Below are 16,822 nucleotides of genomic sequence, written 5' to 3' on the forward strand. Positions count from 1 at the left end.
AGAAAAGAAAAGAATTTGATGAAATGGGGGGGGGGGGCGATAATTAAGTGAATTCCCTTTAGGCCACTTGTAGCACTTTTAGCCGATGCAGGCAACCAGGGTTGGATTGAAATAGGTCCTGATTTTAATTAATCTCCAGTAGGCTGAGTAACTTGATCAACAAAATGCAATAGACCACCTATGAGAATTTTGATGGTGGTTTCTTAAAGAAACAAAATGGGATTTAAGAGGTGCAAAGGGAATCGAGATTGTGCTTCTACAAACTATATATTTATGTACGAGTGTTGGTCTGAGAAACATGTTTCATGAATAAGCCCTTTTCAGTGTAGTAAATATGATTCACAGGCAATTATCAAAAGGGGGGGAAAATGATCACAGGACTGTTGGTCATGGTGGCTGGCAATAGTCCAGAAGAGCATTTGGTTAGGATAGAGAGTCTAGTCATATGGAGCTCTCTCAAACTTCCTGCTATGAGAATTAATGCCATATGTCTCGTAGTAGATGGTTAGTGTATTAGAATTTCAAACCCATCAATAACATATCCCGACGAATAGATTTCTGCTTGTTTCTCACCTTTGAGCAAGTTATGAGAGGATTTCCGTAGAAGTTTTGCTTCCCATACAGTACATGGAGATCATAACCCGGTAGTGAGGCAAATTTTGCGGTGTTATTAAAATATATTCATGTTTTTAACTTCTATCACATTACAGCACATATAAGGTGATGAGTGAAGGTGTTAAGACTTACAGCACTTTCAGAGAACCCGATGTCCACACATCTCTTGGGATCACTCCAGTTAAATTGATGTTTCGCAAAACCCTTCAAAGAAATTAAAGATAGACTTAATTAGTTCTCAATGGAACATGCTCTCAAGTTTATTTTAGACATTTTACGGACAGTTGACGAACAATCTATTCACTCTGGGGGGGATGCTGGTTAAATTAAACTCTGGTCCAGACATATCAGTGATCCTCCTGCAGTACATTGAAAAGAAAAGAATGTGTTATAGTTCCCTTTATTCTTTCTGTCTTCTTCAAAGAGGAAACACCAAAATCATTGTATTTATTGCTGTGCATCTCAGGAAGTAGTTTGACTCACAAGTCTGTCAACTTCTCTAAAGAAAGAATGGCACGAGGTATGGGCCCTTGGAGTCCACTTGCGTATAATTCACTTCGTTAGTCCAAAGAGGAAAAACAAAATATCAGAATATTGTGCAACATGTAGCAGAGAAATGAATTAACGAAAATATCATGCAGATAGAGATCCTCACAGTCTAACAAGATTCCTCCAGTTCCCAATGAAATCAGGTATTATGCCACTAAGATTATTATGATCACTTGCACGACTGCACATTGCAAAACCGAATTAAGGAAACCAGATGCTATTGAATTATCAAAAACTGCATGTGTTTAAAGAAGAAAGGAATTGATTGCTTACAAATTAGTCAAGTTTAGCTTAGCGAGAGTCTCTGGCAAGGTTCCCTCCAACAGATTGGAGGAAAGTACCCTGCAACCATTAATTCATAGCACAGCATCAAAGATTGCAACTAAAATGTCTAGCTTGCGTTTGTTTAATAATGATGAGCAGTTAAATGCCTTACAGGCCTGTTAAGTTGACAAGATCACCAAGCTGAGAAGGAATAGTACCAGAAAACTGATTTGCTTCAAGGGACCTTCATGTATTTGATTAATTGACAAAAATAAATTTAGTGAACCAAGTAAGCTAGCATTGTCAAAAACAGAAACAGAAAACAAAACAAATGATAAATCAGCAGAACATATATTTATGACTTCAATACATACAAGTAACTCAGGCTAGGAAAACTTCCCAAGTACCCAGGAATATTTCCTGACAAGCGATTGGATGTAAGTGAGCTGCATGCATAAAATGTTATCTAGTTATGGTGAATTCTGCCTTGTGTATGAACTGGTAAGCAAAGATAAGGTGAATGAACTTACAGTTCTGTCAAATGTTTCATTGAAGCCCATTCCTCAGGAATATTGCCAGAAATGTAGTTGCGAGTTAGGTCACTGTGACAGATAATATAGTTGTTTAGCATCAATATATACCTGAGAATTTAACTTGTTCAACTTTATAAAACGTCAAGTAGACATTTCTTTGGAGTATAAACCTTGCTTGTTGAAAATAAAGTTTCTTTTACAACATAATTTGAATTAGACGATACTTTAGTTTCTGTTAAGGTTGTGTCTATGATGCAACTCTTGCATGTTAGATTTTGAATGCACATATTATTACCAAATACTTCACAGGCGCATTCAATACCTTTAAGCAGTTGAAGTATGCAGATTAGTGAATGCTCAGAAAATGTTCTCAAGATGTTCACCCTTAAGCTAACGGGTATAATTTTTTTATTTAACTATTGAATTAAGTTAAAATTTTACTAATAGATTTTTACTATATTAAATTTTCATAGTCATCTAAGATTGGTGAGGCTACCTGATTAAACCTAAACATTATTGTTCAAGATTTACAATATTTTTCTAATTAATTTAAAATTCTTTAACCTATTTAATGTATAACTCTTTAATTATTTTTCTTGGTATACAAATAGCTTTAAGAGTTGTAATATTGAGTTTTTGATTATTAAGATTACATCTTTAATCACATCAATAGTGATCACATCTTTAAAAAAATTTATTTTATTTTATTCTCATTTGTTAGGTTTAGCTGCGTCAATATGCTTCTTTTTATTATTATTATTAAGGTATTTCCATTCCACAATTTATAAATTAGTCGATAAAAGTTACTTTGAAATTCTACAATCAATACACATAGAAACACAAATAAATTATATCCTGAAAAGGTTCTTACATAATTTCAAGATATGTAAGGTTGGCCATTTCAGGCGGGAGCTCGCCTGAAAAACTGAGCGTTTTTAGATATCTGTTATTGAAAGAGAAAAACACCATCAGTATATAAACAAATGTTTAGATGATTGAAAAACAAACTCAAAACTACTTGTGCTGTAAACTATATAGGCCCTTCATCACTTAAGCAAATTATTAGTGGAAACTGCAAATAAAAACAGCTTAATTAAGAGCTTAAAATCGAAGGGTTGGTGTAATAACATTTCAGATTTAAAATTTAAACAATTAATTTTCATCCAATACCAAACACAACTTTAAGATTAGAGATATTTTCAGACAATTAATTTAAACATAGGAGCAATGTATCCAATCTATTTATTTTAACATCAAGTATTCAAATAAACATAGAAGACAAAAAAAAATTAAAAAAAAAAAGAAGAAGAAGAAAAATCTTACAGTGACGTGATATGACAATAACCATCATTATTGAGGTTGAGGGTGCAATTGCACATGACGGTGCTACTGGCTTCTGAATCTTTCGACAGATTCATATCGTGCAGAGTTCCTGGTTGGTTGCAAGCATCGCCCACCTCGAAGGGTTGCCCACCCGGTGTCAGTGTCTTGCCAATTTGTCTTAACGCCGTCACTAGTTCAAGGATCATGCATCCACGGAAAAATTTATCAAAATATCCATATCCATAACATAACATCGGTTAATATTAACTGATCATATCACCCAAAAAAAAAAACTAATAGTTTTCAAGTGGTATTCTAACACAATAAAATGGTGGGAATCTTGAGCACAAATCCAGTAAAAATAGATATAAATAATGAAAATATATAAATAAAGTAAACGGATTGTATATTAACTCCAGAATTTAATTATAAATAATTCAAAGTTCTCCTTTTCAATTTGTTGCATGTGTTTAAGAAGAATTGGAAATCAAAAAACACTTTTTTATTAACTCATTTATATGTTTTAATTTTTTTAATCCCACTTATTATTTTAAATTAATTTTGTTTGTTTACTCTTAATATCAAATACGTATTGTTTGTTTTTCTTTTAATATTGAATCCAAAATTGTAAAAGCAATTTTATATTTCATAGAGGTATATGCCCGTATTGTGGCTATCAAATGAGTGGCAACCTTGTTTTCAACAGCCATTTCGGGTTAAAAAGATAAGAGGTGTGATTCGACAAGTGTGCTTTGGAGCCCGATTTATTTTGTATTTTAAAAGTTTTTAAAAAATTATTTTTTTTTATGTTTTTATATTATTTTAATATAATAATGTCAAAAATAATTTTAAAAAATATTATTTGAATACATTAAAAAAAAACAACTTGAAAAATCTAATATTCAATTCCGAATTCAGGGTTTTTCTCTATATATATGATCTGTAATTCTTTTTTTAGGACAATCCATGCCCACCGTAATGTTAAAAATTAACATGGTCACTCCGTCTGTTTCCGTTAACAATAATATTAGTAGTAGAATAGTATTTGTAATATTTTTTGTAATATTTTTTTTTAGTTCAATAATAATTAAGGGCATTTTTTTTGGTATAAAAAGGGTTTTTGTAATATTTTCTTAAAAGTGAGACGTTTTATTAAATATTCAAACTTTTTTTCATACTCTTTGTAGTTTCCAAATACCTCGAGAATTATTGTAATTTGTAGAAAAAAGAAATCTGATACACATTAAATAATTTATTCATCTTTAATATCATCCCCACATGAGCTACTTCCTGTTGGATGCACAGTTGAGAGTGAATGTACGGATTTGAGCCCTTTTTTTTTCCAGAATTTCCTTTTATGTTCTTACCCCATGAGTTGTTTTTCTGTAGCTGCAGTGTAAAGTGAAGAAATGATTCTCCAATAAAGTAATTAACGAGCAATGAACTATAAATTTATATTAATGAATTTCTTAATGTTAAAGTATGAGGTTGTACGTAGTTGTAAGCAAATCTGTGGATGTGACTTAGCACACCAATGGAATGGAAATTAATTAGCTCAGATTATTACAACACTCCATATATTATTGCAATAAAAACAAAGCTTACTCTCTTACCTTCGTCTGGATGTAACTGATATGAGACAACCAAAGTAGCAGAACTGAAAAGAGTGATCACGACCACCATTACTCGGCAAAACTGAAGAAGTCCATGCGGAGGCTGGAGCGTCGTGAACATGTTGGGTGGAGGAGTAGGAAAGAAGCTTGAATAAGTTTTCATTTTATGAGGTACGTACTTGATTTATACTGGACGTACGTGGGGACAAATTCTTAAATTTGTGAGAATGACCTTTAGCCACTAGATTTGATGATTCCTTTCATTTCTATCTCTCCAAACCGATAATTAATTATGAGTTGGACAAGTTTAAGCTGCTCATCTCTCCAGCCATTCATTTCTCCCCTTCTCTTTTCCTTCATCAGCCTAAATTATTGATAAAATTAACTACACGGTAATACTAATTCTTTGGCCGAGTCCAAACAGACTTATGGTATATATTTTATACAATATCTATACTTTCATAAATATTTCTATAAATATATATTTTTAAGCTATTTATATTAAATATTTTATAATTATAAAATATTTATCTTAAAAAAGTTTATATAAACAAATATCTCTGGGAGCATAAAGAAAGAGGCTAGAAGGCTAGAGTCAATCTCTCTAGATAGCATAACTCCAATATAAAACTTAAGTAAGGTTTAAGGAACATTGAAGTCTAGAGAATACTCACTCTTCACGTCACCTGTACAAACACTATACTGACTTAAGCAATAGAATGTTTTTTCTTGTAGATGGCACCAGGTCGATGCACCAGGTCCTCCGGATCCAGTTTTATTAGCCCATGAAAAGCGCTCATAACCTTTCTCTTGAGGATTTTTCTAGCCTCATCAATTGGCATCGTCTGTGAAAAATAAACAAGAAGTCAGTTCATTCATGTTTTTTTAAAACTTTTTTCATGGCTGACAATACATCTACACTACGCCAACAACACATGATGCTAGCAACTAAGCCAATGACATGTGATGCCAACAGCTAAACCAGCGGTTAAGCCCATCGATTATGCCCCATATGGCTATGCTAGTGGCTACACCCAAGGAAACACCCACGATGATGCCTACAACCATGTCTATAGCTATGCTCCATGGCTTTGCCCCAAATCTACACCCACAAATAACTTTTGTATCACCTGGACATCGCGGCGATCGTTAAAAATTTTTCATGAAAAAAGAATAAATATCTAGCATCTTATTTTTTGGGGAAAACAGTCTCGTTTAAGGAGTCGCTACCTATTATTATGGTAACCAATAACCCTAATGGGTCAACTGAGATTCTATGGTCCGGGACTAATTATGCGAAAGGGAAGATGCTATCACCCCTTAAGCGTCTCCCTAAGGCAGGCTGCATTGCTGATTTTGTCTAAAATTGCTAAGTGTTTTGTCCTCCTTTTTTTTTTCCTATCATGTTCCTGACTCTTGCGTCAATAAATAGTGCTTGCGAATATTTCCAACTCTGGCATTGGTAAATATTGCACAAACCCAAAAAAAAAAGTGATATTCTTGACTTTAGAGTCAGTGAATAAGTTTGTGAAATTTTGAATTTTTAATGAAGAAGAAATAATTTTTCTATGCCTTTTTCTTTTTGTTTACCCTTTTATTATTTACTCTATTTAGACAACAATAAATAAATAAATAAAAAGCATTACACAACATTTTGAATTTTACAGTAATGGTCCACAGATTGAGCATATAGCAGAAAAAAACAACAAAACGCAAAAGAAAAAACAATAAAACAAAGCTAGGATTACATCCTTCTTTATTGGGAATTGATATTTATAATATTTCTCAATTTTCTTTTTATAGGATTATCCCGGTCTCGTGATCCAAGCTCGACAGGTTAACCCAGATTGATTCAAATTGTTCTTTATTTTTTATTGACTTTTATTTTCAATTTCATCTTCAACATTGAATTGATTAAGAATTGAGCTTTATTTTTTTCTTATTTATTTTTATGGGGTTATCACGATCTCATGACCCGGGACGAGAATTTAACAAGTTAACCCGAGTTAATCTGAGTCGATCTAATATTTTTTTTTCTTAATATTTATAAAAACAAAATATCATTTTAAAAATTTCTAATTTGACAATTACAGCCAGATACTAACTAAATTATTGTTCTTACCTATTAAAAAGTTTAGAAGACACTTACAAATAAACAATCACATCAAAAGACAAATAAAAAACATAATTTTTTTCAAAAAAATGATAATAAATAAATAAAAAGAAATAATAATATCACGCAATTACCCAGATTCAAATTTAAAATCGCAATCAATTGAGTCCCAGTAAGCAACTAATTTCGTTCATTCTCTCACTAAACCTTTCTTAGTTATTTTATTCTGATTTTATTTTTATCCTCAACTAATTTTGTTTATTTTTATACTTAATAATTGAACACATTAATGTTTTGACAAAAACCCTATATTTATTTATGAAATCTACACAGAATAGAAAACCCTACATTCACTTTCTCAATGAATGTTAGCAAAAATACTCCATTAATAACATTTCAAAAAGGAGGAAAGAGAGAAAGAAATGAGAGAAGAAGGCAGGTTCAACCGAGCTCAAACAGAGGGAGAATGAGAGAAAGAGGAGAGGAAATGAGAAAGAAAAGAGAGGAGAAGAGAGGTCCAAACTCGAAGAGAGGATAAATGAGAGAAGGGGAAAAGGAAAGGGAGGAAGAATTGTGAGAAGAAAGCAGGCCCAACCAGTGTAATTAATCACTACATTAATATAAATTGTCTGACAAGTTTAAAAAATCACTCTAAAATTTGTAGAGAGGTATTGATTTGGTGGATGGTTATCTCATAAATATTTTTAACTTTGAACTTTTTTAAATAAAGTATTATTATATTTACTTGATTAATTAGTTAAAAGATGTTGAAATTTAAAAGATAAGGAGGCATTTGAGCCACAAATTTATTGACTCCAAGGCTACGAGCTACAATGTTGAATGATTCGCATCACTAGCGCCGTCGACTGCTAAAATTCTCAGATATTGATTGAAACCTGCTAAGAACGTACTGAAAACGAGAGAGATTCCCATCAGAAAAGAGAGAAAGAAAAAGGATTTATTTCTTTTATACGTCACATCCATGTGCTTACGTACTTGTATTCAATTTTAACTTTTTACAATCATTATAAAAGATTTATTTCTTTTTAAAGAGTTATTGGTTTTCCATGTCAATAAATTTTTTTATTACACATCATTTATTTAAAATCATAATAACATTTTAGGTTGAAAGTTTATTTTAGAGATTAAATTTTAATAAAATTTTTCTTTTAAAAATGATTGAATTTTACTTTTAATCTGATCTAAAATATATCTATATTATAAATAAAATTCTAATAATCCCATACATTAATATATATTGTCTGAAAAAATTAAAAACAATTTTAAGATGCCGTTTGGTAACGTGGCTGCGAGTGAGGTTCACTCGCAGCCACACCAAATGTCGTTTGGTTAAGAAGAAAAAATTGCTTTATGATGGTAGGACCCACCAAAATCTCAGTCGGACCGCATGTTTTGGAGAAGCAGCATTTCGTAGGGGAAAAAGCATATCAATGGAGCATGGCTTCACTGTTCAGTGCACAGTGGAGCCATGCTCCACTGTTGCACTGTTCACTAAAGTGAACAGTTTTTTTTTAAAAAAAAAAAACAGTTTGAAAACTTTAGTTTTTTTTTCCTCGAAAAACTAGTGCAGTTAATTGATTTCACTCGCATTGTTCACGTGAACATGAACAATATTGTTTTTTTGTTTTTTTTAAAAATGAGTTTAAGGTGAATTAAATTTACTCGTACTGTAATCTCAATTTTATTCTTAATAATATTTTACCTAATTTTATTGCACGCGCAAAAAAAGATGGATGAAACTGTAGTTCTTGTCAAATGATTTTTGTACATAATGAAATTGTAAATTTTTTTTAAAAAAATTGTGTTTTACTCGAAAAACTAGTATTTAATATTATTTAATAACACTACATAAATTAGAAAGATATCGCATGATGACATAGCATTTGTGAAATTTGATCGCAATTCCAATTATGTTCTTGCCGGGTCCGACCCAGTTAAAAAGAAATTCAATTTTTATTTTTATTTTAATTGGTTTTATTCAAAAAATTAAAAGGAGATCGCTTGATGACGTAACAAAAAATTCAGTTTTTTTTGTTGCGCGCTTAAGAAACCATGGAAAATATAGTCATTGTTGGATAGATTTCGTATGTGATGACATTGCACATAGATTAATAGAATAATAAAAAATATTTAATATCAATATTATTTATTTCATGATGTAATAACAGTAGTTAAATCTACAATATTTAAATTAAAAATTATTAATATATATATATATATATTGTAATTATTTTATAACCTCAATTTGAAAAGCATTTTTTTAACCAAACATATTAAACTACTTTTTATTCAACTTCAATTTCAACCACAGTTTTAACCAAATATATATTTTTCTAAACCAACCTCAACTAAAAGTACTTTTTATAAAACAATTTTTTTAAAACCACAACGACAACAACAACCTCAATACCAAACACACTCTAAGATTTGTAGTGAGATATTGATTTGGTGAATCAGTATTTTATTTTAAATGAATAGTTTTTTATTTTAAATTTTTGTAAGTGAAATATAATTTAATCTGCTCAGCTAATTAAAAAACACAATATCTTAAAATATTTAATTTTTTATATAAATCAAGATAATAATATTCTTCACCTGGTATTTTCTTTTGGCTCTCCTAGTTGCAGGTTGCAAGATGTTGAAATTTAAAAGATAAGGAGGCAGGCGCATATAGAGGCATTTGAGCCACAAATTTATTGACTACAAGCTATTATGTTGAATGATTCACATCACTATAGCGTCGGCTGCTAAAAAGCATTTTCATGGGAAAAGTCAATTTATTGTACAGAAGTGATTACTCAAAGAGACCCACATTGCTTGAAGTCCATTCCATACTGCTGTAAAGTGTACTGAGAACTTCATCAATTGTTGAGGCCAAGAACAATCTCTCTTCCACCTGGTCCTAAAGAACGACAAGCTATTTGAAGTTTATAATAGACTCAATTATATAGCAAGTTTATTTTTATGTTTTAGGAATGTTTTTAGAAAAATATTGAAATGTTTTAATTTTTGTTTTAAATTATTTTTTATGTTTTTTCTAGATTGTTTTGATGTTGTTAAATTAAAAATAATTTTTAAAAAATAAAAAATATTAATTTAATATATTTTTAAATAAAAAATATTTTAAAAAACACTAAATACTTCTATTAGTCACTCTCTGTTTTAATACTTCTGTTAGTCATCATTTGCTTTGAATATCACTGTGACACACTCTCGTTATAACACGTGGGTTATGCATGTATTATAAATAATAATAATAATTATAGGTAACATTACCCCTATAAGTACTTCCTCCCCCACTCTTTCTAGGTCAAGTTTTCCAAAAACATCTATTTGCAAGACCTGGTATATGTATAAAAAAACTACAAAATAATATTAATTCTTGAGCCAAGTCCAATCGAAAGTCCAATCGAGTCTACATGATGTTTTATATAAAATGTACACATCTTCGTAAATATATTTATAAATATCTAGGATATTTTAAGATATTAATATTAAATATCTTATAACTTAGATATTTATGAGATATTTATATAAAATATATTAAAACTTAGATATTTCTTAAGATATTTATCTTATCTTAAAAAGGTTTATATAAACAAATATCTTTAGAAGCATAAAGAAAGAGGTCAAAAGGCCAGATTTTATCTCTCTAAACAACACAAATCTAATGTAAGACTTGAACAAAACTTAAGGAACATTTAAGCCTAGAGAATACAATCCGATTTCTATCGGATCCACTAGACGATCCTGCCTTCATCCACAAATCCGAATCGAAATCCGGGTGGGTCGAAGGACGTCCCCGTATCTCTCCCTCAACCGGCTATTATATGTCTCCTTAAAATTAAAAAAAAAATCATAAAATTCAATTCAAGAAAACAATAACTTACGGGAAAAAATTGGTTGAACGAACATACCACGAACTATTGAGCGCGGTTGCCGACGAACTGTTGCACTCCATTTTGGCAGTCTTCACTTCGCACGTGCGTCTCCACAAAAAGCTTCACTGGGCTCGACTCATGTCCAAGAGTCGTAGCCTGTAAGAAAAAAATATTGCAAGTTAAATATATTTATAAATAATAACAAATTAATTAAAAATAAATGTCATTAAAATTAATCTTATCATCTACTTCACATGTGCAATGAATGGAACGAAGCTATTGGTGTGTGTGGTAACCGAACCGTGAATTTTTCGATTCTGGTTCTCGGCACTGGACTGTAAGCGTCTTGTAAACCGCTCGGACATCATGTGCTAAATATACTACGCCCATATATCCTCTGAGATGTATGGCGGCCTAAAATCCCTCTAAACTGCCATGTTATTCCAGCCTGGTAGAGCACTATCTCTAGCATATTTTTTAGCTTTTTTTGCGCTTTATTCCAAAAGTCACGCAACCTACATGATGCAAATGTATTTTATATAAGTTAATGACAAATTAGATTTTAATATATAAATTTTTTTTTTAATATCGTATTGTTTTTTTATGTTACTTAGTTGCAGTGTGATTCTCCCATATTGTCCTCGCAACATTATCATTTATGCTATCCCACTCGAATTTATTCTGTGTATAAAAAAATTATAAAAATAAATCAATAATTTCAATATAACATGAAAAATAGTTAAAATTTTAAGTTAACACTAACCCCAAATCTTCTAAACCATGCATCGATATAAGGTTTCCAATCAGGATGTCTGCAAACCTGGCTCAATTGAAACAATGGAATTTCTATCAACAATTTAAACACCGATGTTATTACTCGGGCGGTCTCAATGTTTATGAACCTGAAAATCAATAAAATTAATGAAATATTAGTTGTTCACAAATTGTTAAACACAAACCAACTTAAATCAAAACAAACTCCAAAACAAACTTACATTGAAAGGTCGTCCTTCCAATGTGCTATGTACTTGCGGGGGCATTGACCTTGCTGTGAAGGGACACCGCCTCTACATTTTGGAATCGTGCTGGAAGAGATAGCGTCGTGAGTCGATGCAGATGCCTCTTCTTAGTTGGAACCTAATGACACGTCATCATCGCTGCTATAAGAACTAGTTGTGATCATTTGTTCAGGACGTGCAGTTGATTTATTTCTATGCATCTACAACAAATTTGATGTATCACCATAAATGCTAGGATCTGAGATCATCTCCTGGATGCTGGTCTGTCCTTCAAGCATGCTTACCACTTCTGACATTGCAGGCCTTAGAGATGGAGATGTATTGGTGCATAAGAGAGCCAATTTGATCATCCTCTCAGCCTCTTCCTTGTTGAATTCAGACTGCAGCTTTGGGTCCACTATCTTCATTAAATTTCCCATTTTTTGCAGACCATGGGCCTGTGAAAGCAAAAGGTAAAGTATTTGCAGAGAGGAGTAGTGCCTAATGTATCATGAATTCAAGATAGCAACAAGAACAGACTTGTAACTTACCCAGTCAAAAAGATATACGAATTCATTTGTTGTCCAAAACTATAAACATCTGCTTTGTCTGTTAAATAACCCCACAACGCATATTCTGGAGCCATATATCCTCTGAAATCAGAACCATGCCAGAGCTAAATTTTGTGTGTGGTTGGGTTAACATGAGATCTCATCTGGCGATCTCCTTTAACCAGAACAAAAAATTTACGTATAACTCGATCAACATGAAATCCATCTGGCGATTCCATTTAATCAAAGCTAAAATTTGTGTGTGGTTGGGTTAACATGAGATCTCATCTAGCAATCTCCTTTAACCATAACTAAAATTCTGTGTGTAGCTCGGCCCACCTGAAATCCCATCCGGGGATTACCTTTTACCAGAGCTAAATTCTATGCATGGTTGGGTTAACATGAGATCCCATCTAGCAATCTTCTTTAACCAGAACCAAAATTCTATGTGTAGTTCAGCCAACCTGAAATCCAATATAGCGATTCTCTTTTACCAAAGCTAAATTCTATGTGTGGTTGGGTTAACATGAGATCTCATATGACGACCTCCTTTAACTAGAACTAAAATTTTATGTACAGCTCGGTCAACCTGAAATCTCATCTGGCGACTTCCTTTAACCAAAGCTAAATTTTATGTTGCGGTTGGGTTAACCTGAGATCTTATCTGGCAATCTCCTTTAACCAGAACCATAATCTGTCTATGTATAGCTTGGATAACCTGAAATCTAATCTGGCGACTCCCTTTAACTAAAGCTAAATCGATGTATGGTTCGGTTAATTTGAGATCCCATTTGACGGTCCCCTTTAACCAAAACCAAAGTTATGTGTGTGAGGCTGAAGTTCATATTTTTATCTATGGTCATACTTTGTCCTAATAGTCCGGGCCAAAATATAGATGTTTTTATTCGACCGTTGATTGATAACTTGACACAGTTGTAGTCCCTATGGTGTTTTGATTTATGATGTATCGACAAAACAAAATATTCTTATGAAGACAGTTTTGATATGAACTACAATGATTTTCCACCTTATAGAAAGGTTTTGGTTGGAGCACGCATGGAAAACTAGTTACCACCATCTCCTGTGACAAACATTTCTTGGTTAAGTTGGGTTTATTTGAGATTGTGGTAGCGACTGCGGTTCAAAGTACTTTTCGCTTAAAAATACATTAAAATGATGTTTTTTATTTTAAAAAAAATTATTTTAAGATCAGCACATCAAAACGATATGAAAATATAAAAAAATTATAAAAAAAAATTAAAATTTAAAAGAATATAGTTTTAAACCGCGTTTCCAAACGGAGCCAACATCTCTATCCACCACCTCACCTCTTAGTCATTACCACCTCCTCCTATTGACCACCTCCTCGCATCGTAACCACCCTCTCACAATATGCACCTCTTACGAATATCAATTTTATATAATTGATTTTACTTTACATACTAAGTCATTAATCTACCGAATTAGTGAATGAAAAAAAAACTAACATATTATAGGTTAGTTATTGTTTTTTTTTAATATCCTAAGTGTCGTTGTAATTTGTGCTTCTTCTGCCACCATTTTTACAGGTCTCAATCTCAAGATTCTAAACAATAATGTTAAAAAAAAAAAATCATAACCCATTTAACAGAATGAAAACCCAGAAAAGTATTTATTGGCCTTTTAACAAAACAGCAACCACCAACCCAGAAAAAGTATATTCTTTAGTGTAATTTATTAAAGTGTAATTTATTAAAATATAATTGCCTTCAACAGGTACAATTAAGTAATCTTTCCTTCTTTTTATTTCTGATATATCTAATTGTTCAAGCAGCAAAAAGAAAGGGCATAGAATTTTCCGCAAAGACTTTTCACAACTTCAATGCATTCTTGGAAGTTGCAATGTGAACTCAAGTAATCTCATGGATGCATGGATCAATCAATATTGATTCTAGTTTTTCTCTCTGTAATAAAGACAAAGGTCGAAAGAACTTGCTGCTTTTAAATGCTGATAGGTTGATCGATGCAGACATGACTTCTTTTTTCCATGTTGGGTCCTGTTAATCTCATGGACTTGATCAAAAGATGCATGGATCGATCAGTCAATATAGATAGTACGTGAAGTGTTGATTAATTTTAGTAATTCCCATTCCTGTCTTTCTGATTTATTGCTTCCTTTCTTCTTCTTCTTCTTCTTTCTTCTTCTTTTCTGTACATTGGTATTTTAAATCTTGGTTAATTTGGCTCAAATATTAAAAATTATTTGGTTGACTCAAGTAGTTTTAAGTTTTAACATGAAGAAGAAGAAGAAAAGAATTGGGCAATTGGCAAGTCCTCAAGGCAAAATATTTTACCACTGTGCTATATCTGAAGCTAATTGTAGTAAATCGATCAATATTCCATTAGAGAGAACTTTTGACCTTAATCAAAAGTTTATTATGAAACTAAGTCAAACTTTTGTTTAAACCGAAGTTAAAATTCTCAACTTTTAACGATTCTAACTTATATTATATTCTTTATTTAAAAAAGTTGTTTCGAGCCATTTTTACTTAAATATATTTTTCTAACTTCATTTATTTTAGCTCATTTTGTCATAAATTATTTATATTGAAAAAAAACTCTAAAGCAACTGATATTAAGATTCCTTCTACTAAAAATCCATACAAATGTAAGTGACAAATGATAAATAGTGAAATATAATTATCTATTAGGTAGCTCAGTGATAAGAGTTTGGAACTAAGAGATTTGCTCCTCCTGTGATCTCAAGTTCAAGCCATGTGGTTGCTAATATGATAGTCACTGGAGGCTTACATGGTCATTAACCTTAGAGTCTATGGGATTAGTCGAGGTACGCGCAAGCTGGCTCGGACACCCACGTTAATAAAAAAAATAGTAAAATATTGGTTTTACAGATTTTAAATGATTGATTGAGAAAAAGAATATTAGAATAATTGCAACATCAATTTGTATATAAATTTTGTATAATTTGCTTAAGAATTTATCATTGCTCGAATTCAAATTAATATACGTTTAATTATATCCAACCTATTCTTAAAAAGTTATTGTGTCTTTAATCTATTCTTTTGTCATAGTTTTTTCATGAAAACTAACAAAAATACGCCAAGTCAAGTAATTAACACGCAACAAAAATTGTAACTTCTGTTATACATTTATAACTTTTCTATTTTTAAATTTGATAAAAGAAAAACAGCTATGTATTTGTGCAGAGCTGGGGAGGCAATAATGAAGGGGTGAAGTGGGGACCCAATGTGGCAGGGCATGGGAGAGGATGATCACACAACTTATTAGCACTGCATGCAGCAAAATTCCAAAAATCTTGTATAAGAGTATCTTCAATGGCAAAAAATATTTAGAAGTGTTAAATTATTGATATGGTTTTTTTAATAGTATAATATAGTTTTTTTATATGCATTTCAATGAAAAAAAAATCATTTTAACAACCCATTTGTATTTAGTATGTTTAATATTAATATATTTTTTTTAGAAAAGTTATTGAAAAAAAAAGAATTTTAGATAATTCATTTTATTGTTTTGACCCTTTTAATAGATAAATACGAATAATTTTTCTTTGAAAAAACAAAATCATTTGGCTCATGATTTAGTTTTCCCTGCAAATCAATAAAGAAGAAGTGAAAATATTCAGACTGTATCTATGTCCATGTGCAGGTTTTTCGTGGTTGATAATGCCATAGCTAGTGAGTGAGAACCTTGCCCTTCTTTATAGTCTGCATCGTTTCGGCCCCATAGCAGGCAGGACCAGACGACTCCTTATCATCTTTGATTCGGTGAGTTCATCAAGTCACAATAAATCTATAACATGCTATATACTAGGAATAATTTTAAATAATAACAAATGTTTTATAATAATAACCCAGCATAAATTTATTAGATATTAAAAAATATTATATTAAAAAAAAAGATTTTTAGTGCAATCGAAATACGCATATTAATTCAATGTGACACATCGTCAGTTAAATTAAGAGATTCGAATGTTAATATAATATATAATAAAAGGACCTAGTATATATGTTCATAATAAAAAGACCTAATTAATTAAAATTTAATATAAAGAGATGTTGGATATAATTAACCCGGTCGTTCCACTTACACTAGAAAAGCAATGGAGATGCTACTTCAAACAGGCTGGCTTGCGTTCATGGGCTTCAACCAGTGGTTTTAAGACCCGGCCCGGCCCGGCGGGTCGACCCGTGACCCGGTCGACCCGGCCTGTGGCCGGCCGGGTCTAAGCAAAAAACAGGCTGGGAATTGGCCCGGCCAGACCCGGTCGACCCGGGACCCACGGCCGGCCCGGCCAAACCGTCTGAGACCCGGGTTAATTTTTTTTGGGTTTTTTTTATGCC

General features: G+C 31.8%; 1 protein-coding gene across 1 annotated transcript; it reads right to left on the reverse strand.

The window, feature by feature from the left end:
- Positions 1-340: 340 nt before the first annotated feature.
- On the reverse strand, positions 341-5,039 carry LOC18103115 (probable LRR receptor-like serine/threonine-protein kinase At1g29720). The gene is made up of 11 exons (XM_052445442.1): positions 4,898-5,039; positions 3,285-3,474; positions 2,833-2,904; positions 1,959-2,030; positions 1,803-1,874; positions 1,601-1,672; positions 1,438-1,506; positions 1,271-1,345; positions 1,099-1,170; positions 909-974; positions 341-819 (listed from the first exon to the last, which is right to left on the reverse strand). Exons 1-11 carry the CDS (start codon positions 5,016-5,018, stop codon positions 744-746), a joined length of 957 nt encoding a protein of 318 aa, XP_052301402.1. The 5' UTR covers positions 5,019-5,039; the 3' UTR covers positions 341-743.
- Positions 5,040-16,822: the final 11,783 nt, after the last annotated feature.

This window comes from Populus trichocarpa, chromosome 11 (assembly GCF_000002775.5).
Source record: "Populus trichocarpa isolate Nisqually-1 chromosome 11, P.trichocarpa_v4.1, whole genome shotgun sequence".
Taxonomy (NCBI): domain Eukaryota; kingdom Viridiplantae; phylum Streptophyta; class Magnoliopsida; order Malpighiales; family Salicaceae; genus Populus; species Populus trichocarpa.